The sequence below is a fragment of the Equus caballus genome, chromosome 31, assembly GCF_041296265.1.
Source record: "Equus caballus isolate H_3958 breed thoroughbred chromosome 31, TB-T2T, whole genome shotgun sequence".
NCBI lineage: Eukaryota > Metazoa > Chordata > Mammalia > Perissodactyla > Equidae > Equus > Equus caballus.
In genome coordinates this window covers 3,618,774-3,636,472 of record NC_091714.1, presented here as the reverse complement: position 1 = coordinate 3,636,472, position 17,699 = coordinate 3,618,774, and the positions used below count along the sequence as shown (strand labels likewise).

At 49.6% G+C, this 17,699-nt stretch overlaps 1 protein-coding gene across 9 annotated transcripts in view; it reads right to left on the bottom strand.

Moving 5' to 3' along the window:
- Positions 1-12,884: 12,884 nt before the first annotated feature.
- The window catches only part of RPS6KA2 (ribosomal protein S6 kinase A2), a 367,321-nt gene continuing 362,506 nt past the window's right edge, over positions 12,885-17,699 (bottom strand). For 7 of the 9 annotated variants that reach the window (XM_023633075.2, XM_023633077.2, XM_023633079.2 and 4 more), the window contains 2 exons: positions 16,580-16,717; positions 12,885-14,495 (listed from right to left, as the gene is read on the bottom strand). In XM_023633075.2, coding sequence (XP_023488843.1) covers positions 14,370-14,495; positions 16,580-16,717 — 264 coding nt within the window. In that variant the 3' untranslated portion in view covers positions 12,885-14,369. The remainder of the gene's footprint in view (positions 14,496-16,579; positions 16,718-17,699) is intronic. The other 2 variants (XR_011434455.1, XR_011434456.1) reach the window with 1 other exon arrangement.

Genomic DNA, 17,699 nt, shown 5'->3' with positions numbered 1-17,699 from the left:
GCTTTACAGAAGACTATGCTGGTCAAGCAAACTCTCATGTTGTGGGATCATTTACCGGAAGGGGACACTGGCTACAGTAAAAGTGACTCTTGACATTTCCACCAAGTGAGAAAGGGCACAGGGATCTCCCAGCACCTCCTGGGTTCCCTGCGAGTTCACCCATCTCCCCTCAAGGGGGAAGAAGTGGCACATCGACTCTTCAGTCTACGTTCACTTCCCTGAAGCTCCGAGACAATGGTTGGTCCTTACACAGCTCAAAATGGCGGGAGCTAGAATTTGAACCCGTCACTGCCAGGTGCCAAAGTGAATGTATTTTTCTGCTTTCACACACTGCCCGAACCACATGTTGAAATTAAGTTTTCCAGTGACTTGTGGGGTGGGGTGGGGTGTGGAGCGGGAGGAAGCGGAAGTTGTTTCTAAGTGAACCCAGCTCAGCTCCCATGTGTGGGCTCCCACCCTTGACTCTGTGCTATTCCTCGCTCTTATACCATCCTTCAGTCTTTCATTCATTCCACAGGCGTTGTCTAAGAGACAGCAGGTATTGTGTCTGGGGTCCAGAAAAACACAGATAAGGATTCCGCTGTGCTCACAGGCCAACCGGAGAAACAGGCAGAGGGAGAGAGAGTAAAGTGATGCAAAGTTATGCTAAGGTGCCAGGAGGGAGCTAGGCGGGTGATGTCATAGAGCAACTTAGACAGGGTGGGGCGGGGCGGGGGGGGGGGGGGGGGTGCTCTTTTGTGTGGGATCATCAGGGAAAGCCTCTCTGAGAAGATGAGGCCTAAACCATGAGCAGGAGCCAGCCCTCCCAAGGCCTGGGGAAGGTGCTGCTGGCAGAGGAAACGGCAGAGCCGACCAGATGGTGCAGCCCTGACTTCCAATGTGGTGGGATTTGGAGCGGGGCCTTTGGGAGGTAATTAGGCTTAGACAAAATCACAAGGGACCCCCAGGATGTGATTAGCATCCTTATAAGAAGAGGAAGAGAGCAAAGTCTTCTATGAACCAGGAGTGGGCTTTTGGCGGACACCCACTCGGCCAGCACCTAATCTTGGACTTCTCTGCCTCCTGAACTTGAGAAATAAATGCCTGTTCTCTCAGCCGATCTATGCTATTTTGTTGTAGCAGCCGGAGCTGAGACCGGAAGAAGGGAATGAGCAGGCTGATGCTTCCAGGATTCAGGAGTCCTGCCCTGCTCTCTTGTGGGCAGAGCCTTGTTAGGATGGGGGAGTGGCCAGTTGAGGGCTGGCCACAGCCCCAGGGGCATAGGGTGTGGTCCCGGGCTAGGCAGTGGGCTCTGAGCCACTGCAGTCATGACTGTGCCTCTCCTCCCCTCGTCAGACTCCACTGACTGAAGATCAGGCGAGTGTTTACACCCAATGACTCACCAGCAAAATGTTCGTTTCCTTTCCATGCTGTTAAGCTCTGCTGGAGGAATCTGTGCCCCGGGGACACAAATGTGGTTCCATTGAACTGCCCCGAAAGCTGCAGGCCAAGAGGCGTCACCGTGGGGCACTCACTCTTGATGAAGGGGGGAAATTAGGGCTCTGGCTGCCGTGGGTCCGGGGGAGGCACCCCCACACTGCTCACTTGGGGGGAAATACTAGTGGAGACACGGCACCACCACACCTGTGGGGCTGCCACAGGCGTAGACCCCCAGAGACGGAACCAGATGAAAACAAAGACAAGAACTCCCAACCAGCTCAGGAGCTACTTAGAGGGGAAGGAGAATGGATGGGCCACAAGGGAGGCAGTTGGGGTGTCACCAGGGCCCCGGGACCTGCTTCGGGGATGCGGGCTGGAGCAGCTGCGTTAGTCTGCCGCGGCTGTGGTTGCAAAGTACCACAAACTGGGTCAAATGAGAGAAGTTTATTTTCTTACAGTTCTAGTGTCTGTAATTCCAAGATCAAGGTGTCGGCAGGGTTGGTTTCTCCTGAGGCCTCTGCTTGGCGTGTCCCTGTGTCCTCACATGGTCGTCCCTCTGTGTGTGTCTGTCTCTGGGTCCAAATCTACCCTTTTTATAAGGGCACCAGTCATGGTGGATCAGGGCCGCCTTAATGACCTCATCTTACCCTGATTTCCTCCACAAAGACTCCATCTCCAAACATGGTCACATTCTGAGGGACTCGAAGGATAGGACTCTCACATAAGAATTTTTTGGGGTGTGGAGGAGGATGCACAATTCGACCCATAACAGTAACTACCCACGAGTTCTTCCTGGGTCTTATCATAACTTTCCTTTTCCTCTCTCTCGTTTCCCTATTTTGGTATATGGGGTGTGCTGATGGTGGTCAACTTTATATGTTGCCCTAGTTTTCAGTCTGTCAATATGAACTGACCTGGAAGGGAAAGAAATATCGCCCTGAGGGGCTGGCCTGGTGACGCGGTGGTTAAGTTCGCAAAGTCCACTCCTGCGGTCCGGGGTTCACTGGTTCAGATCCCGGGTGTGGACATGGCACCATGTGGCAAGCCATGCTGTGGTAGGCGTCCCACATATAAAGTAGAGGAAGATGGCACAGATGTTAGCTCAGGGCCAGTCTTCCTCAGCAAAAAAGAGGAGGATTGGCAGCAGATGTTAGCTCAGGGCTAATCTTCCTCAAAAAAAAAAAAGATGGCCCAGAGCTCCATGAATGGACACGCTGGCGCGACTTTGGGTTTTCTCTGGGGAAGGGTGTGTATGTTTTCGCTGTTTATAAGAGTGGTTTTGTTGGTGTGTTACTGCTGCTGTTGTTGCTTGGAGGTGAAATACAGGGAGAAGGCTGCAAGGATGTTGGGTGGCCACAGGCTGAGTGTGGAGGGCATAATGGATTGGCTTTCAAATTGATTTCTTTTTTTTTTTTTGAGGAAGATTTTCCCTGAGCTAACATCAGCTGCCAATTCTCCTCTTTTTGCTGAGGAAGACTGGCCCTGAGCTAACATCCGTGCTCATCTTCCTCCACTTTATATGTGGGATGCCTGCCACAGCATGGCTTGCCACATGGTGCCATGTCCACACCCAGGATCGGAACTGGCGAACCCCAGGCTGCCAAAGTGGAATGTGGGCACTTAACTGCTGCGCCACCAGGCTGGCCTCTCAAATTGATTTCTAAATGCTACTTCCATAATTGTGAGGGTTTGGGCTCCGTTGTTTTCCAACTGTGACTTTCTACTGTTGGAAAAATTAGAAGATGTGAATGGAAATGGAAAAGAGGTTAAGTGTGTGGCAGAGAAAGTGGACACACCATCTGTAATCCCTCGTCCTAGATACTTGGGACTCTGTGTAGTTCAGAAGTCAGAACGTTCGGGATTGTAGGCAGGTCATGTGGTGTAAACACTGCACATTATGTTAGAGTCTCCATGTGACCTGGGGCTGCACCTTAAAACCCCGAAAATAAATATTTCTGCAGGAAAACATGAACATTCTGCATAAAGCATGAATATTCATGCAAACTAGGGTAATTAAGGACCATCCATTGCTCCACAAGAGTTCAGGTCAGCTTTGCTGTTGTAAGGGAGGGAAATAATTTCCCCTCTGCCCTTCTAGGTTCTTGCTGCAACCCCCTGCAATAAAAGACAGATAGGAGAAAAGCAAACAGAAGTTTAATAACATGTATACCTCCTGCATATGTGGGAGGGACCCACGAAAACCAACTTACAGTGGGCAAGATGGCCAGGCCATCACCTTAAATACCATCTTTAGCTAAATCAAGAAAAGGATATTGGCGGGGGGGGGGGGGGGGGGGGTAGGATCAGTTATGGGACGTGCCCGAGATGAGCACAGTAAACAAAGGTAAGGCTGTCATGCGGATTTAAGTCTCTGCTTTCTCCATTGACAAGCGTCTCTTGTGATTTCGAGCCATCCTCCTCTTCCTGGTACAGAGGGGGAGACACACTTACCAATGGGAGATTTCTCTTATAAATGTGAATGTCCCTTACCAAAGGGTAACTTCTACTCTCTTTTCAGAGCTTCTCCTCTGTCTGCTGTTTCTTAAAAATAATCAGCCTGAAATACTCCTTGTGCCAAAGAGGCATAATTGGGGGTGGCATATTCTGCTCCCCTTCATTCCTGCCTTTGAAACTTCCCCGAGAAGTTTCACAGCCCAGAAACTGAGTTGGCGAATTCCTCCATCTCGGTGAACCGTCTCTCAGTCCTGAGAACAGATCAGCTCAGTTCAATAGTATGTCGGGTATTCTGGTGAACTTTCTTTGTGGCCCACGCAGCAACAGGCACAGAGGCTGCCACGCATGAGCTGTTGTGGCCGTTTCCCTGAGGTTTATATCAAGTCTTGGAGCTTTGGTTCGTAAGGAAAGAAGCAGTTTCTGTCTGTAGTGACTTCAAGCCAGAAGGGTGGAGCAAAATTGGAATTGTTAGTTTGGAGAGCTGTAGCCGGATATTGAGGAAACTAGAATTCAGGATCCAGTCTGGGTTTCGGGTAGAAAACAAAACCTCAGTGACAGTGAATGGGACTAGAATCTGATGTTCACGAGGGTGTGTTATAATTTTCTACTGAAACGTAGTTTTTCTCTCCACAATCACTCCCATTTGCACCAAAGATGATTACCGTAAGACTAATTTGTTTGTAAAATAAGTCTAGTTTCATTAAGCTTGGCCTGATTATTAATGTAATTGCAGCAAGAATGGTGATTGACCCTACAGGCTCTTTTTTTTTTTTTAAGATTGGCACGTGGGCTAACAGCTGTTGCCAATGTTCCTTTTTTTTTCTTTTTTAAGGATTGGCACCTGAGCTAACAACTGTTGCCAATCTCTTTTTTTTTTTCTGCTTTATCTCCCCAACCACCCCCCCGTACACAGTTGTATGTCTTAGTTGCAGGTCCTTCTAGTTGTGGGTTGTTGTGGGATGCCGCCTCAACGTGGCCTGACGAGCAGTGCCATGTCCGTGCCCAGGATCCGAACCCTGGGCTGCTGCAGCGGAGCGCTCGAACTTAACCACTCGGCCACGAAGCCAGCCCCTATAAGCTCTTTTTTAAAGTCTGCTTTGCTGGAACTTTCCACAGAGAATCTCAGGTTGGACTTTTGAAAGCCTTTCCCTGTCCGGCCCTGCAGTCCCCTCCCCTCTCTGCTGTCCCCTCCCTGCCCTGCTCACCACCTCCCAGCTCCTTCAAGTCTCTTCTCAGTGAAGCCTTCTCTGTCCCTGTTTGGGTTTGTCGCTCCCCACCCCTCGCCATGTCCCCCACAGCACTCATTACCCTCTGACAGGCCACCTCATTTGCATTATTTATTTGCTCGTTTCTATCTCCTCTCACTAGGATGTAAGCTGACTGGAAGGCAGGGAGTTTTGTCTGATTTGTCACTGCGGCTCCTGTGGGGCCTGGAGAAGAGCTGGTGTCATAAATATTTGTCGGGATGAATGATGAGCTCGGTGAGCCGTCTCCGAGGTATAACCTTCTCGACCGAAGTTCCGGGCACCGTCTTTTCTGGACAGCACTGGGCACCTGCCGCTGTGTGGTTTCTCCTTTGAATGTTTCGCTCAGCCATCAAGAGTCCTGAGACCCCAGACCAGAGGGACAGCCGCATGGTGCAGCCCTAGCACCCGCCTCACCCAGAGCCATCCTCCCTTCTCCGATTTACATAGAGGGCCATGGAAGGCTTTGTGGGAGGAAAGGGCTGTCTGAAAAATATTAGAGCTTTGAGGGGACATGGGAGTCCCAGCTCTGATGCAATGCAGTCTTGAGGACTTAGTGACCTTGCAACCACAGGACAAGGAACAGAACTGGCCACCCCCAAATATGCCTCTTTGGCCTAAGAATCATTTTAGGCTGATTATTTGTAAGAAACAGGAGACACAGGGAAAGATCTGAAAACCTAGCCGAAGTTACCTATTTTAAGGGAAATTTACATTTATAAGAGAAATTTCCATTAGTAAAGGTGCCGTCTTCTCTGTGCCCAGAAGGAGAGCACGACTAAATCTGCAGAAACTCTTATCAATTGAGAAGGCAATGACTTAAATCTGCATAACAACCTTATCCCTGTTTGCTGGGCTGACCTCATCTGAACAGAATGTTAAAGCTACTTCTCAGGGGTGGCCACCAGCCAGGAGCGCGCGTGCAAGAGAAAATTTTGATCTGCCAATCAAAATGCATCCTGCCAGCACTTCCCCATTCCAGCCTGCCCTCCCTGATACCTTAAACCTAACCCCATACCCCGCATCAGGGAGACAGAGTTGAGAGACTTTCCTTCCGTCTCCATACTAATTGACAGCATAATAAACTTTTTTCCATCAAAGACCTGTGTACCACATTATCGGCCACTGTGGCATCCGGTGGCAAGTCCTTGCCAGGTCACAATGTCTGGCATCCTTTTGTGTAAAACGTCAGGGACAGTCATTTGTCAGGTTGCTGTGAGGCCAAACCATTGTTTTATCATTAATATTCTCAAGGGTTTAGAAATTAGACTTTCGCTGCTATTCATATCAAAGGCTTTTAGATTGAGTTCTACGTAATTTTAGATTTCTTTGGATGTTTTCTAGGTTTCAGTGGAGATATTTTGTAACAAGATTAGAGTTTACGTTGTTAATGAAACTTTAGGCTCTACAAATGTGTTTTAAATTCATGCGAAGAGCCTAATTCTGATCTTAATTCCTGTTTTTTTTTTTTTTTTAATAAAAAACCTTTCCTTCTGTCTGAATGCTTACCTTTTCAGCTGTTATTTAGGACTAAACGCAAAACCTGGTGGATCCAGTTTGGACGTCCACAGTTTTAAATGATAAAGAAGCCGAGTTTGAAAGTCTATGGGGTTTGCCGAATCTCCGTATGATCAAAGTTTCCAATTTCACAATCTACCCTTCCGTCCAAAGCAGAACCCGAGGAAAGTCCAGTTAAGGGGTGAATTGGCATCTTATTCCCTCAGAAAAGAAAAACACATGGATAAAATTCATGGGAAGGGGCTGGCCCAGTGGCACAGTGGTTAAGTGCACACGTTCCGCTTTGGCAGCCCAGGGTTCGCCAGTTCAGATCCCAGGTGCAGACATGGCACCGCTTGGCAAGCCGTCCTGTGGTAGGCGTCCCACATATAAAGTAGAGGAAGATGGGCATGGATGTTAGCTCAGGGTCAGTCTTCCTCAGCAAAAAGAGGAGGATTGGCAGCAGATGTTAGCTCAGGGCTAATCTTCCTCAAAAAAAAAAAAAAATTCATGGGAAAACACTGAAATAAACGGAACTCATTGTCAGCAATGATGTTTCTAAGATGAAACCGCAGCTATAATTTAGAAAATGTGGCTTTCTTGCTTAAGGTCAGGTGGATAAAAACAACATATGGAAGACTGTTCCCATGACAAATATTTATCTGATGCTTTTCCTCATCATAGTACAATGACAAACATATATCCAGATTGGACATAGGTCACAAATGAGTGCTTTGGAGTGTAGATCCCGGATTATAGCCATCACTGGGGAATAAATTAAATAAAGTTACAAAGGTCATGGGTTCAACATTGAAAGGTTATTAATATCTGTTGCTGAGACGCACTGGCAAATCTTAAGTATTGATTTTGAAACCGGCAAAGGGTTAGCCATTGATGATTCAGTAGCTAGGAACTAAAGGCTTTTTTCCTTCTTGCAATCACTGATTATAGCTTTCAGCTGTTTAACCGCCCATTGTTAAGTGCGCTGATCAGGCACCATGCTCTCTGACTCCCACTGGGCTCCTATAGATAACATCTCCCTGGAGCCTGGGTCGCCATGGTAATGGGTGTGTGAGCTGTTTTTCAGGAATCAGAATCCCTTGTCCACTTCAGGCCAGTTGAGACCACCAACCCATCGACTGGGCCCACGCAAATGTCTGAGAAGTGACCTTTTGATGTCAAATGGCTACAAACTCCACCCTCAGATCGTGCTTACGCCGCCATTTTGTGAATGGGTCCTATGAAGAGCCATAGAGTCTGACTACGCTTGCGCAGACCATCAATTCCCTCACCTCTCCTCACCTCCAACCACCTATCTCACACTTCAGACCCACCTTGCCTCCCCGCCACATAAATATCCCTGAGTCCCTATTTTCGGGAAAGCAGATTTGAGACTCATGCTCTCGCTTCCTAACATGGCTGCCTTGTGATTAAACTCTCTCTGCCGCAATCTCGTCATCTCAGTGTTTGGTTTTCCGCGCAGTGGGCAAAAATGAACCCCGCGTGGTAACCATTTCTGTTTTGAAGTCCCATCTCGTTGCTCCTCTCTGCTTTGTTCTTTATAACACTCATCACGCTGGAACCTACCAAGTATTTTACTATTTACTTGTTCATTTTCCCTCTCTGCCCCCAGAAGATTAGCTTCACAGAAAAGGGCTTTCCTTTGTTGCAGCTAATCTCTAGCTCCCAGGAGTGCGGTGGGCATGTGGTCCATGCTCAGAAAATGTTTTCTGATTTAGTGACTCTCTGCCATGAGGGACCACCTCATTGAGTTTCCAGCATCAATTCTGAAATTATTGTCACCACGTAAAAATATTGGCAAGCTGAAAAAAACGGAAAGGGGTGCCGTCACGTGAAGGGAGGTGCACTCGTTCTTTGTTAGGCCGAGTAAACCAAGCTACAGGGATGGGGATGTGTCCAGACCACGTGGGGAGCAGAACTGGACCTGACACGGGCCTCCAACTCTGGATCCTGAGTTGTGAGTTGCGTTAGAATCTGCACTCAAAAACCAGATTTACTCATTTTACCTCAAAGGTCACAGACCACATAAAATGTCAGGGATTTGTTGGCCCTAGAATTGGGTGACTGTGCGACTGCATTAGAAACGAGGAGTCTGGGTCTGTAGCTCTGTTACAGACCTCTCTTTTTTTCAGCATCTTGGGGAGCAAATACTGTTAAAGGCCTGGGTTGGTGTTACTTAGGACAAGTGACTAGCTGAATTTGAGGATATATATACAATATTCCGCATGAAAGGTGCCTGGAGGACCATCTTAGGTCCTACAAAAGATGGTTATTTGTATTCTCAGAGGCATTTGCATTTGAGAGTTAGCTGGATGTCCCCACAAGATAAAGGGAGCAGCCCACCCACCAACCTGCCTCCTCCTCCGGCCTGTCTGTGGTCTCTCAGATGACACTCAGTTCAGCATATGGGGACAACAGATACAAAATGGAGCCTCTATCGTTAGGAGGCAAATCCCAGAGGGTCTTGCATTTCTGCACACCTGTGAGCAGCCATTAGACTGCCTTCTCAAGGACCTTTGCACAGCACACAGCCCGGGAAGATAGAGACCACGTCCCCCTCTGCGGCAAAGGGCGAACAGCTTGCTTGTGGTGCTTTACAAAGGATTGAGGTTTCCCAAGTCGGGGTGCCCAACTGTGACATAGCCCACTGTGCACGCATCCTCCTCTTGGGCCATTCTCCATCACCCCCGGGAGCAAGTGAGGCTAGGGGGCGAGGAGAACTGATGCATGCATGGGGTCATGCTGTTGGCTGTGTGGGCTCGGACCCTCATCTGGGGTCTTGGTCCAGCATCCGTGATGCTGCGGGAGGCTAACTTGCAGTTTTGAGAAGGCAAAGTCTTAGAAGCTTCTTCCCCACTCTGAACAGATACACAGGCTGAAAACCATCAGCAGATCTAAGCTCAGCTCGATATGGTGTGGCAGACAGAGTAATGGCCCCCCAAAACATGTCATGTCCCTGGAATGTGCCAGGTTATGGCGTGAAGGGGAACTGAGGTTGCAGGTGGAATAAAGGCTGCTAGTCAGCTCATCCTAAAATAGGAAGAGTATCCTGGACTATTTGGTTGGGCTAATGTCATCACAAGGGTCCTCATAAGTGGAAGAGGAGGCAGAGGAGGGGTGGATGATGTGACAAGAGTGAAACAACCCGCTGTGGCTGGCTCTGCGGATGCAGGAAGGGGCCAGGAGCCAAGGCAGGCAGGTGCCTCTACAAACTGGAGAAGCAGGGTTCTGATCCCCCTACAGCCCCCAGGAGGAACCCAGCCCTGCCGACACCTTGGTTTTAGCCCCAGAAGACCCATCTTGGACGTCTGACCTCCAGAACTGTAACATAACGAATTGTTTCATGCCACCAGGTTTGGGGGAAATTTGTCATGGCAGCATAGAAAATAAGACACTTCGGATGTAAGAGATGCTTTTGCCAAGTCACATTTTTTTCAGTTGGCATTTTCCAAGCACTCTGGTGTGGCAGGAGGCAGAATTTCTCGTGCATCAATTCTTGGCCCTGAAGTTCCTCAGTGGTTTCAAAGCTCCTGCTTGTACAGTGAGTCTGAAGGATTTCCCTCACTCTGCTGGGGAAGCAGCCCAGAAAATGAAGGCAGAAAAGTGTGTGTGTGTGTCTCACTTGCTGACGCATGCTGGTTAGGAGTTTACCAAATGGGAAGAAGAAGTTAGGTTGGAGAGCTGCAGACCAGCAGTGTAGCTCTTTGTTTTATCTCTGTATAAAGAAAGGATGGCATGCAGGGGCAGCGCACAGAAGCAGACAGCGTGGATGGCCCTTAGCAGCACACTCCTGGGCTGGCTGCTTCGCTACCAACAAGACCATCCACTGTCTCCCGCCAGCGTTCCCATCCCATCACACGGCTGGGATCTGTGCAGAGTACATGTGCACACACATATACCACACTTGCACACGCATGCTTGCATACATGCAAACACACGTACACGACACACGTGCACACGTGTGTTCACTACGCACACCACACACATGCGCATGCACACATTCTCACACACCAACACATGCATGTGCATACAGGCACACACAAGCTCACACATCATACATACATACACACACTCACACGAACATGCACACATGTGCACACATCACATACACACACTCACATACAAACACCCATGCACATACATGCTCACAATGACACACACGTGCACACACATGCACACACTCACACACATATACATATACACACACCACACAATGCACTTATGTATGTACTCACACACACAGCACACATGCATGCACAAGCACCCAGGCATGCACACGCGGCTCTCAGTGTGGAGCAGGTGGTGATTCTGCCTGGCCTCCCCCATGGAGATGCCATCTCGTAGCAGCAGAGGCTGGCAGCAACCAAAGACAGTGGGAGGGGTCCGGGGGAAGAAGCTTATTTGCAGACTATTACTGGTAACAATGTAGAAAGTCCAAAGGTTATTGTTATACTAGAAAAATCTTACACTTCATAAAACCCATGTTTATTAAAAAAAATCTATTCAGAAAGTCTGGAAAGCGTAATAAATATCTGTACAGCGGCCGCCCATCTCCAACATAAAATACACAGCGTGAACAAACGAATGACCTGTAAACATAACGCGGGCTGTAAACAAAGTGCCGAGTTGGGGGTCGAGGCGGAAGCGTGCTCCGTGTGGGGCCACGAGCGCTGGAGAGGCGGCATCTCTGCCCTGTGACTTCCCGGGCTCTGCAGCGACACTGGGTTCACTTCTCTCTTCCCCTCACCACGCAGGGGGGCCTTTTCCATTCTAGCATCTTTATGAGAGGTGCAGGGCAACAAAACCACGTCGGAAAGAGAACGGAGTGCAAATCAAACGTATCCTGTGCCTAAGAGGCAGGAAAGCATGAGGTACAAATCGCGACGCGCGGCTTGAGGAGTAACACCATTTAATAAACAATACTGGCTAGCAGGAAGTGCTACTATCGCCGAGAAAAGCCCAACCATCCTCCAAACAGCAATGCACACAAAGTTAGTTCAAAATCACGGACACTCTGACCTAAGGATGGACGTGAAATCTCAGCGCTGTCCAGTGTGACTGGGGTTGGGGAATGGTAGTGGGGCATCTGTGCAAGCTCTCCCACTGAAAGGGTGAGTCAGGTGTTTCTCTCAAATGGGGTGGGGGGCTGCCATGGCGCCAGGAAGGGACCCCCTTGGTGGTGGGTCGGGAGGCCTGAGATGCAGGGCTTGGATTTCCCATGACCAAGTCTGTGGTTCTTATGATCCAGAGGGGGTATGAGTCTATGTGTGAGCAGGGGCAGCTGTTGATCTCTCTGTGCACTTACACCATCTGTGCAAAGCCTACGGAGCCTTTCGTTCAGGGTGGAGGTGCAGCGTACAGGTGACCTGAAAATGTAAGAATACCTTTCTTCCCACACCAACTGCTCTTTACAAAGCCCAGCCACTAGCTATTTCACTTAACTTCGGTTTAAAATATCATCTCCTGACTTCTCCGTGGAAGGGTTTCAAGTATCACTTTGTTCTGGATAAGGGTGAGAAAGCAGAGGTATCTCGTGGACATTCAAGTAGAGTTGGGTCAGCAGAGCAGGTAAGAGCCAGTGGCCTCTGCTGCCACACACATCAGCCACATGCTAAGGGCAGAGTTTGGTACCATGGGAGCCTCATGGATCCCTTTGGAGTTCTGAGTTCAGAATGTAAGGCTGCACACACTGGAAGAACTGAAAGAGATGGTGAGCTGGTGCGATGGATGCACACACAGAATATCCACCCGCCACTCTCCCCGCCATGCTTTCTTATTTATTCCTCTCAGATCTCTCTCCCTCCCTCAGAACTCAGGGACCTGAGGCAAACAGACCCAGACCAGAGCCCCCGGCAGCGGGTGGGAGCAGACGTGCCTGCACAGCAAACAGAAGCTATAATGACATTTGAGGATTTCCAGGAGGGCAAAACCTGGGATGTCAGGACCATCTGGTTTTTCCTAAGTTTCTAACAAGAAATGAAATCATTCAGACCCAAAACAGAACTACTGTGGGTGGAAGTCTTTTCAGCCTTGGGAAAAAGCATTTTCTATTGAGAAAATATGAGCAACACCTCATGGGGCCGGTGGGAAAACAGGTGCAGGAATCTGTGCCCCATCTTTTATTCCTCTGGTTCTTTGAGGGAAAAACAAAAGCCTCGTGGAATAATTAAAGCTTCTGAAATGAGTTTATATTTTCAGGTCTGAAAACAGGAGACCAAACGAAAGAGTTATTTTTCAGTATGTGTACTATTTTCTTTTTTTTCTTTTCTGAGTTGGGTACTAGGGTGAATTGAGATGGAGGGAGAAACAATGAAATATTGTCTTTTTGGTGAAAAGCTGGCTGAGACCCACAAGTGCCTCCTGCAGCCCCATCTGAGGGCAGAGGGCTCCTCAGCGATGCTGGACAGCAGTCATGGAGCTGCGGGCGAGAGTCCTCCTGTCAGCCTGGCAGGTGCTCCCCTGGTTTGGGGCCCGGCCAGGAGGGGGTGGAAGGACACGTGTGCTCTCTCCTCCAGGCCTGGGCAGTGGCACTGAGCCCGTCACGATCCTATTTCACAAAGGATCCCACAGCCCTGCTCGCTCTGCACCATGCCCAGGCCTGTGCGCACACACCCCCAGGGAAACATTAAATATCATGGAAACATCTGGTAAAGAACAGATCTATCTGTGCAACAGAAACACAAAACAACACAAAGCACAGTTTCTACAAAGTGCATCGCTCCTCTGCTAACACATCTTTCGGTCTCCTCCAGTCCCCCGGGGTGATGGGCAGGGCTTCACATCTCCCTCCGGTCTCCGGTGGGACCCAGAGAGCGCTGAAGGGAGGCAACAGAGCTCAGGGTTTCCAGCGGTCACAGTTTTCCCACGGACCAGAAAAGTGAAAGCAAACACAGCAAAGCCACGGCTTCGGGTAAGAACACATGGGCTGACGCAGACCTCAGCCGGCGGGAAAGCCCAAAGCTCTCGGAAGCTCTGGGTAGGCCTTGGCGACTGCTCCAGCCAGGGACAGGAGCCCGGAGGAGCTGGTCCTGCAGCCCCGGCCCTCCAACGGGATGAGGAAACGGGCGGGCACAGGCTCCAGCCGGCTCCTTCCTGGGGTTACGTGCCATTCTTAGGAAACGTGGCTGCCAAGGCAGAGATTCTCATGAAATGTGGCTGCTCCTCCCCATTCAGATCTGCGATGACACAGAACGCCCAGCACTGCAGTTGAAATGAGGGGCAGGGACACAAGAGCTTTGGATCATTTGGAGGAAACCAGATGCCCACCCCATCATTCCACCCGCTGGCGACACCAGGACCGAGCAGCCGGCCCCGCCCAGGGAGGCTGTGCCACACACTGGTTGGTGCATCTTCTCATCGTAATAACTAGGACGCGTGTGCTGGAAATCTGACCAAGTTACTGGCTTTATAAGTGGAAAAAATATCTCTCCATATAAATATAATAAGCCGTAATAGTAAAAGATCTACAGAGTCGGAAGGAACCCTACAGGCAGTCAGCAGAGGGGTGCGCGGTGAAATGAGTCCTTTTGGTTTGCTCGCGGGGGAAGGAGGTGGCAAGGTTGGCACAGCGAGGCGTTGGGAGGTCCCCGTCCGGATCCTCTCCGGGCTGAGCAAGGAAACTAGACCGAGCCATGGCGCCCGGGCCTGGGTGGCGGGTCGCAGTCCCTCCAGCGGGGCAGGAGCGGGTCCCCGCCAGCATCAGCAGCCCAGTGCCGTGCGCGGTCCTGCTGGCCGCTATAACCTCGTGGATGTGAGTCTCTTCATGCCCCTGCGTTGAGCCAGGCTGGACGACAACACCGGCTCCAGCCGTGGGGCCTGAGGGGTTCTGTTGAGAGCAAAGTATGTGGCGGCCATCGCGCCCTGCAAAACGAAGGGAGAAGCCTGCTGAGCGCGGTGCCCACCTCCTGGGAACCTGGAGTAGGCACCTCTCTGAGCCTGTTTCCCCTCCACACGGCGGGAGGGGAAGACCCCTGCTGGGCCACTGGAGTGCTGAGTGCAGTGAGCTGGCTTCTGTCCCCAGCACACTATGGGGCCCTCCTCCATAACAGCGACTTTGCTCTCATTACCGCGTCCATCTACCACCCCATGCCAACCTCGCACTGTGCTTGTGACTTGGGGTAAATATTTCAGACTCGCATGGAGCCCCCCAGGATGAAGTCAAAGACCCCCACTTCTGGCAATGGGGCCAGGTCTGCTCTGCGGCCTGCTGGGTCTAGAGGAACACAGCCGTGACAATGGCCAGGGTCTGTCCACCCCCAGCTTTGCCATTCTGAGGAGCCCGGACTGCCATGGGTGGCTGGGTTTATCCTGGAATAGCTCTGAAGCCTTGGGCTGGTCTAGAAGGGGCAGCTCCTAACTGCATGACCCCAAGGCCTGCGTGGCTGGGGGCAGTCCACACTTCTCAGAAGAGGGGTCCTACCCCGAATACAGGGCCACCCGTGAGATGATGTGATCATCTGTAGAATAGGAGCCTCGGCAGGGTTTATGTCAAATATTGGAGCATGGTACCAGGGGCCCACGGTCTCACACATTCTACTGAGATGAAGGGTTCACAGGGAAGTACTAAAATCGTAACCTAAGAGGTGAGCGTAATGTTTCTGGAAGGCTGTACAAGACGGGATGGAGCAGCTTGATAAGCAGCCCTAATGTGCTAATGTGGTATGTTGCCACAATAGTGGATCTGATACAAGACTGGCCTCAGCCCTCCACGGGCCACCCTGAGACCTGGGGGTGGTGTGGCCTCAGTCCTTCTCCACACAGGGCTCCAAGCAGCCACCACCAAACACGTGAGGTGGGACCTGCCTGTTCCTGCAGTGTAGACCCCCCCAGCCCTGTGGATGTCCGTCAGTCTATCTGGATGGCACAAGAGGGCACCAGCGCATCATGACTGAGGGGACCAGAAGCCACCGCCCTGTTCTAGGTCAGTTCAAGGACACACGACTGCAGTGACTCGGAAGTAATAGCTGTGCCACAAGGTCAGAACAAATAAGGTTGGGGGCTGTCAGATGGCAAGGTCTACCATGACACATTAAAGAAACAAGCAGCTACTCCGTGGGTGAAAAGCTCTTGATCCTGGCAATAAGACATCCTTGCTGACGTCTGCTCTGAGCACTGCTGGGCGCGTCCTGGTCTTTGCTCCATCTCCAGCCTGGTTCCATGGCCCCTAGGTCTCAGGACACCAATTTAAGAGGCAAAGCCAGGTTCCACGCTGCATGTGCCATGGGAAGTCTATTAGGAATATTAAGTGAGAGAGCAGCGTGCAGAGCTGGGGTCTGCAAACCAGGGCCCTTGGGCCCACCCAGCAGCTGCCTGTTTTTGTAAAGAAAGTTTTACTGAAATGCAGCCACATGCATCCACTTAGGTATTATCTAGGGTTATTTCTGTGCTACAATGGAAGAGTTAAGTAGCCGAAACAGACATTTGGCTGAAAAAGCCTAAAATATTGATTGTCTGGCCTTTATGGAGAAGTCCGTAGACCTCTGGTCTAGAATCGAGGGCTTTGGAACCTGGAGTTGGTCCAGGCTTGAGATTCCCTCCCTCTGCCTCTCACATCTCTTTCCATCTCTCTGTCTCTTTCTCCTCCTTCCCTCTCTATCTCTGTCTCTCTGTCTGTCTCTGTCTGTCTCTTCTTCTCCCTTTCTCTCTGTCTCTCCCTCTCTTTCTCTCTCTCTCTCTCCCTCTGTCTCTGTCTCTCTCTTTCTTACACGCACACAATGAAGCTGTTAAGGAATGTTAACAGAAGTTGTAACTTACGGAGTTTTGTGTGTCACTGATCGTAGCTGGCAAAATGTGTAAAAGTAAATAAATTAGGGATACCTATTTGTGCCTGTTATTGGTTCCCTTTCTGCCTACTCTGACTTCTTTAGGTTAATTGCGAGGGATCAGAGCAACTTTTCTGGGTCCCCCCCCGCCCACCGTTTTGGTCTCATGACCACCGTCGGTACCTTAACCAGGTGGACGTCTTGTCTGCTGAGCTGGTTTTGGGATAGGTACTCCCTGTTCACAATCCACGGGTGTTTTAGGACTTGCACTGCCGTCAGGCGCTGCTGAGGATCCACGTGGAGCATCTTGGATACAACGTCCTGTGAGGAAGGGAGATAATTATAATTGGTGCTGGTTCACAGAGTCTTGCTGGCAAAATTCCTTTTCTCTCCCTTATGGCAAAACCTCACCACTGCTCTGAGAGCGAGTCTTTGCATTTTGGGGTCAAATGTTTACTTTCAGGTTTATAAGTATGTGAATGGTTTTTAAATTTTAACCAGCACCAACTTAGCAGTTCACCCGGGGCTTGTACTGTATTAAAGATTTTATGTCTAAAGAGAAACCAAACGTGGAAATGTTAATGATGCGTGTAAGTTACTGAATACTATATTAGTAAAAATGATATCCTTCCAAACAGAGAAGCTGAAATAATGAATATCCCACAGATATAAACCAATTCATAACAATGTACATAGTTGCATTTTTATCAGGACTATTCACTAATATTTGCTACAAATAATCACCAACCACAGAACTGACACTCTGTAGCCATCACGTATGTGCAACGAGCTCCTGTCCCAGAGGTGATTCTCTCATTTGACTGTAAAGTCCTAACACTAAAAACTCCTAAAATTGACTTGAAGACAGAGGTCCACTTTACATGTTGCAACACACATACGTATGTGTACATATGTATACACATACACACAATCACACCTGTGATTTGCATCTGCAGAGCACTCATGAGAGCATCTTCACACGTGATGTACCTGTCCTTGGGAGTCAGCAGGATCATCTTTGGGGGAAGAGGGCAAATATTATTTTCCCTATTTGTAGATAAAGATGCTGATGTTTATAGTTGTTGACCCAGTGCCCAGGAAGACCCACGAGGAGAATCCAGACTCTTCCACTAGCCTACTCTCCTCCCTTTAGTGTTCCCACCACATTCGAAATGAAATGAAATGAATTGGAGTATATGTGTAATGTGAAGTTGAATTACTCAACAGAATTTTTGGTCATAAACCACAATAAAGAAATACTATGTACTAACACAATATCCTTTTTCTATAGAGCAATCCAATG